Genomic DNA, 3,561 nt, shown 5'->3' with positions numbered 1-3,561 from the left:
GTAAGGCTGTCTTCTGGGTGGGGTGTTTGCTCCATCTTGGACGTAACTGGAAGTAATAACAACTAAAAAACTACCTTTAATTCACAATGTAATATTAATATTAATGTCACATATCAACAAAAAAAGCAATACATTTCACATGTGCGAGTCACATGTTCATATATCTGTAAAAACAAAGTTTAAAAACACATTCTAACATAAACTAATCAGAGTCACTGTCATCCATGGAAAGGCTAAAAGGCCTCTCCCAGAAACGTCTGACTCCAAAACTACCTGAGGATGTTGAAGGGGCATCAAACTGGTCACTCACCTTGCACCTCTTTGCACTTACCTCTTCGGTGCAGATGTCTTCTCTGCTTCTCTTTTCTGAGGAAGGAGCAGCAGAGAGATCAGCTGAGGAAGAAGCAGCAGAGGGAGCAGCTGAGGGAGGAGCAGCTGAGGAAGAAGCAGCAGAGGGAGCAGCTGAGGAAGAAGCAGCAGAGGGAGCAGCTGAAGAAGGAGCAGCAGAGGGAGCAGCTGAGGAAGGAGCAGCAGAGGGAGCAGCTGAAGAAGGAGCAGCAGAGGGAGCAGCTGAGGAAGGAGCAGCAGAGGGAGCAGCAGAGAGAGCAACTGAGGAAGGAGCAGCTGAGGAAGAAGCAGCAGAGGGAGCAGCTGAGGAAGGAGCAGCAGAGGGAGCAGCTGAGGGAGGAGCAGCAGAGGGAGCAGCAGAGGGAGCAGCAGAGGGAGCAGCTGAGGGAGCAGCTGAGGGAGGAGCAGCTGGCGGATCACCAACTGGGGCAACAACTCGAGGGAAGAGTGGGGCATTGGCCTGGCCGAAAGGCGGCATGGGGATGGGGGCAGCACCTGGAGCAATAGGACGTTGCCAATCGTGCCAAAACGGCTCTGGAGGGTGCTCCCGGATGAGAGGGGAATCATCTCTCTCATCCATGGTGTCATACCCAGAGTCATCGCTAAGCCAATCCCCCCACTCTTCTGAGTCGTTCCAGTCAGATGAATTGTCAGTCTGTTCACTAAACTCTTCATCGTCTACAGGTAGGTAGGGGGGGTACTCACCATACTCACCTTGCTGTTCACCGACATCAGCATCTGGTGCTTCATCAGAAGAGGGTGAGGGTGAGAGAGGGATAAAATACTCACCATACTCACCTTGCTGTTCACCGACATCAGCATCTGCTGCTTCATCAGAAGAGGGTGAGGGTGAGAGAGGGATAAAATACTCACCATACTCACCTTCGCTGATACGCTGGGTATCAGTGTCCTGAGCTTCACCAGAAGAGGTGGTGCTCTGGAGACTGTCATCCAGGATCCTGATGACTTCAGGAAGGCCTTCTTCTGCAGGGCGTTCAACCACATAGTCAAGACGCCCTGTGAGGAAACAATTTTTAAAATAACATTAGGAATGTAATAGACACCCAGTGTTAAAGCAACAGACCTACATCTGTTAGTTTGAGCAGAGGATGAGAGAAAAGCATTTTATGTCAGACTGAATGACACTTCTACTTGTTCAATCTTTAAGTGAAGTTTTTTAATAGAAGACCACCAAACCTCCACCAAGGCAGCTCACTCTGTGTACTTTTAAGGTGACACTATATTGACACTATATATGACACTGTATTTTGTGTACATTCAATTTGTTTTATTTGTTCCTTGTAAGCCTTTATGCAAACACTATGTTGGAGTAGGTAATGGATAATAGGTATTGATTTGTAAATAGCCGGACATGAGTAACTTATTATATAAATATACTACAGTACATTTATAACTAACCATGCAGCTCATTCTCCTGTTTTATTTACAATTCACGATGTCACACATTTTGAAAAAAGCTCATAGGTTAAATATGTGGATGCAAACCATAATGTAACATTTAGACCACATGTACCAATTGCATGTCCTATATATATATATATATATATATATATATATATATATATATATATATATATATATACATATATATATATACATATATATATATATATACATATATATATATACATATATATATATATATATATATATATATATATATACATATATATATATACATATATATATATATATATATATATATATATATATATATATATATATATATATATATATATATATATATATTTTTTTTTTTTTTTTAAATAAAAACAACCTTCTTGGCAAGAGTTGGCAAGAATTGCACACACAAAGCTCTGCAGGTATGTCTGAAAATGATGGTCAAGTGAAAAACAAACAAACAAACAAGCAAACAAACAAACAAACAAACAGAAACTCTTAACCCAGAATCCACATTTTTAGAAATGTGCACAAGGACTGTATCTGCCATAAGGACAGATACATCTAATCTGTGGTAAACATGCTATCCCTGTGTAAATATCCCTGTGTACAATATCTCTCTCTGCTATCTAATAAGGTTAAAAGCATTACCGTAACAGAAGATAGGTCTTAATGCCATTATTACTACTGTTTTCATATTCTTTTGATATTATTTTATTTGTATTTTTTTATCTTTGTGTTTTGCAGCAGAGAAAAAATATAGTTTATGTCAATAAAGCCTTTGATCCGGAGAAGAAAAGGATGTCAGGAGGGGACCTGGATCTGTGTGTTTACGCCTGCGTGTTCTGAGGCCATGACATCTTGAAGATGCCGTTACCACAGAAACTGATTTTTGGGCATTTTACAAATTTTAGTCCATTAAGCTATTTTTAACCATTTCATTTTAAAGAAAAGTGTCAAATTTGAAGCCTTCAAATCAAAGTAACACCTTTTTTCATATTCATACACCAGTCGTTAATAATTTCTACACCTCTCCCGGAAAATTTAAAACATACAAACAATTTACGGGAAACAATCTTGAATACACATATTTGATCACGTTAAAACTTGATATTCACACTGGAACTTGTTAAATTATTACAGTAATTTACATTTAAAGAAATTTTCAAACGTACCTGCAGCGAAGTCCAGGTGACAGTCGGGGAGTCCGGGTCCACGGCGAGCCATCTTCAAACTTGAAAAACAAAAACAAGTACAAACGATCCACAGATGAAGTACTTGTTATGCGTTCAAGTTATATCCGCTTTTAGTAAAATGGTTTGCAAAACTTAGCTTTCCACAGGCTGAGGTTGGAGCAGGTCGAAACAAGTCCACGAGCAAGTGTAAACGGACGTTTGGAACCTTGTGAAGCATTTATATACCCTCGGCGGCCATGGTTACGGTTGTCAACGTGTACAGGTGCACGTGATAGAAGTATAGGAATGGAGCTCACCACAGTGTAATTACAGTTAATTTATGGTCATTTACTGTCAGGGTGGAAGTAATGAATTACAAATACTCACGTTACTGTAATTAAGTAGATTTTTTTGGGTACTTGTACTTTTATGAGTAATTTTTCAAGTGTGTAATTTTACTCATACTTGAGTACAACTTACACCATGTAATCTACTGAGTACTACTGAGTACGCCCACAATTTGAATTAATATTCAAACCTTTCGTCTGCATTTTTTGCAGCCAATAAGGCCGTGCAATCCCGACCGGCCAATTTAAGACATAAGCAAAGATAAACT

At 39.6% G+C, this 3,561-nt stretch overlaps 1 protein-coding gene across 1 annotated transcript; it reads right to left on the bottom strand.

Annotated features, from left to right (window-relative positions):
• Window positions 1-202: 202 nt before the first annotated feature.
• LOC147327258 (uncharacterized) lies at window positions 203-3,097 on the bottom strand. The gene is made up of 3 exons (XM_086297498.1): window positions 2,946-3,097; window positions 1,231-1,365; window positions 203-1,146 (listed from the first exon to the last, which is right to left on the bottom strand). The coding sequence occupies exons 1-3, from the start codon at window positions 2,995-2,997 to the stop codon at window positions 203-205; spliced, it is 1,131 nt and encodes a 376-aa protein (XP_086153624.1). The 5' UTR covers window positions 2,998-3,097.
• Window positions 3,098-3,561: the final 464 nt, after the last annotated feature.

The sequence above is a fragment of the Aulonocara sp. 'chitande type north' Nkhata Bay genome, linkage group LG6, assembly GCF_057382095.1.
Source record: "Aulonocara sp. 'chitande type north' Nkhata Bay isolate Kocher_YH1m ecotype deep benthic linkage group LG6, A_spYH_male_GT1.1, whole genome shotgun sequence".
NCBI lineage: Eukaryota > Metazoa > Chordata > Actinopteri > Cichliformes > Cichlidae > Aulonocara > Aulonocara sp. 'chitande type north' Nkhata Bay.
Note: the sequence above shows the minus strand (reverse complement) of the source record. Positions and strands in the feature narration are given on the sequence as shown.

What these genes read in the sequence shown, in the direction of transcription:
- LOC147327258 (XM_086297498.1), bottom strand. Translation starts at nt 2,997, where the DNA reads ATGGCTCGCCGTGGACCCGGACTCCCCGACTGTCACCTGGACTTCGCT. An exon ending in TCACCTGGACTTCGCTGCAG is followed by an intron (nt 1,366 to 2,945) that starts GTACGTTTGAAA and finishes GTTTCCTCACAG; the next exon opens with GGCGTCTTGACTATGTGGTT. An exon ending in TACCCAGCGTATCAGCGAAG is followed by an intron (nt 1,147 to 1,230) that starts GTGAGTATGGTG and finishes GTGAACAGCAAG; the next exon opens with GTGAGTATGGTGAGTATTTT.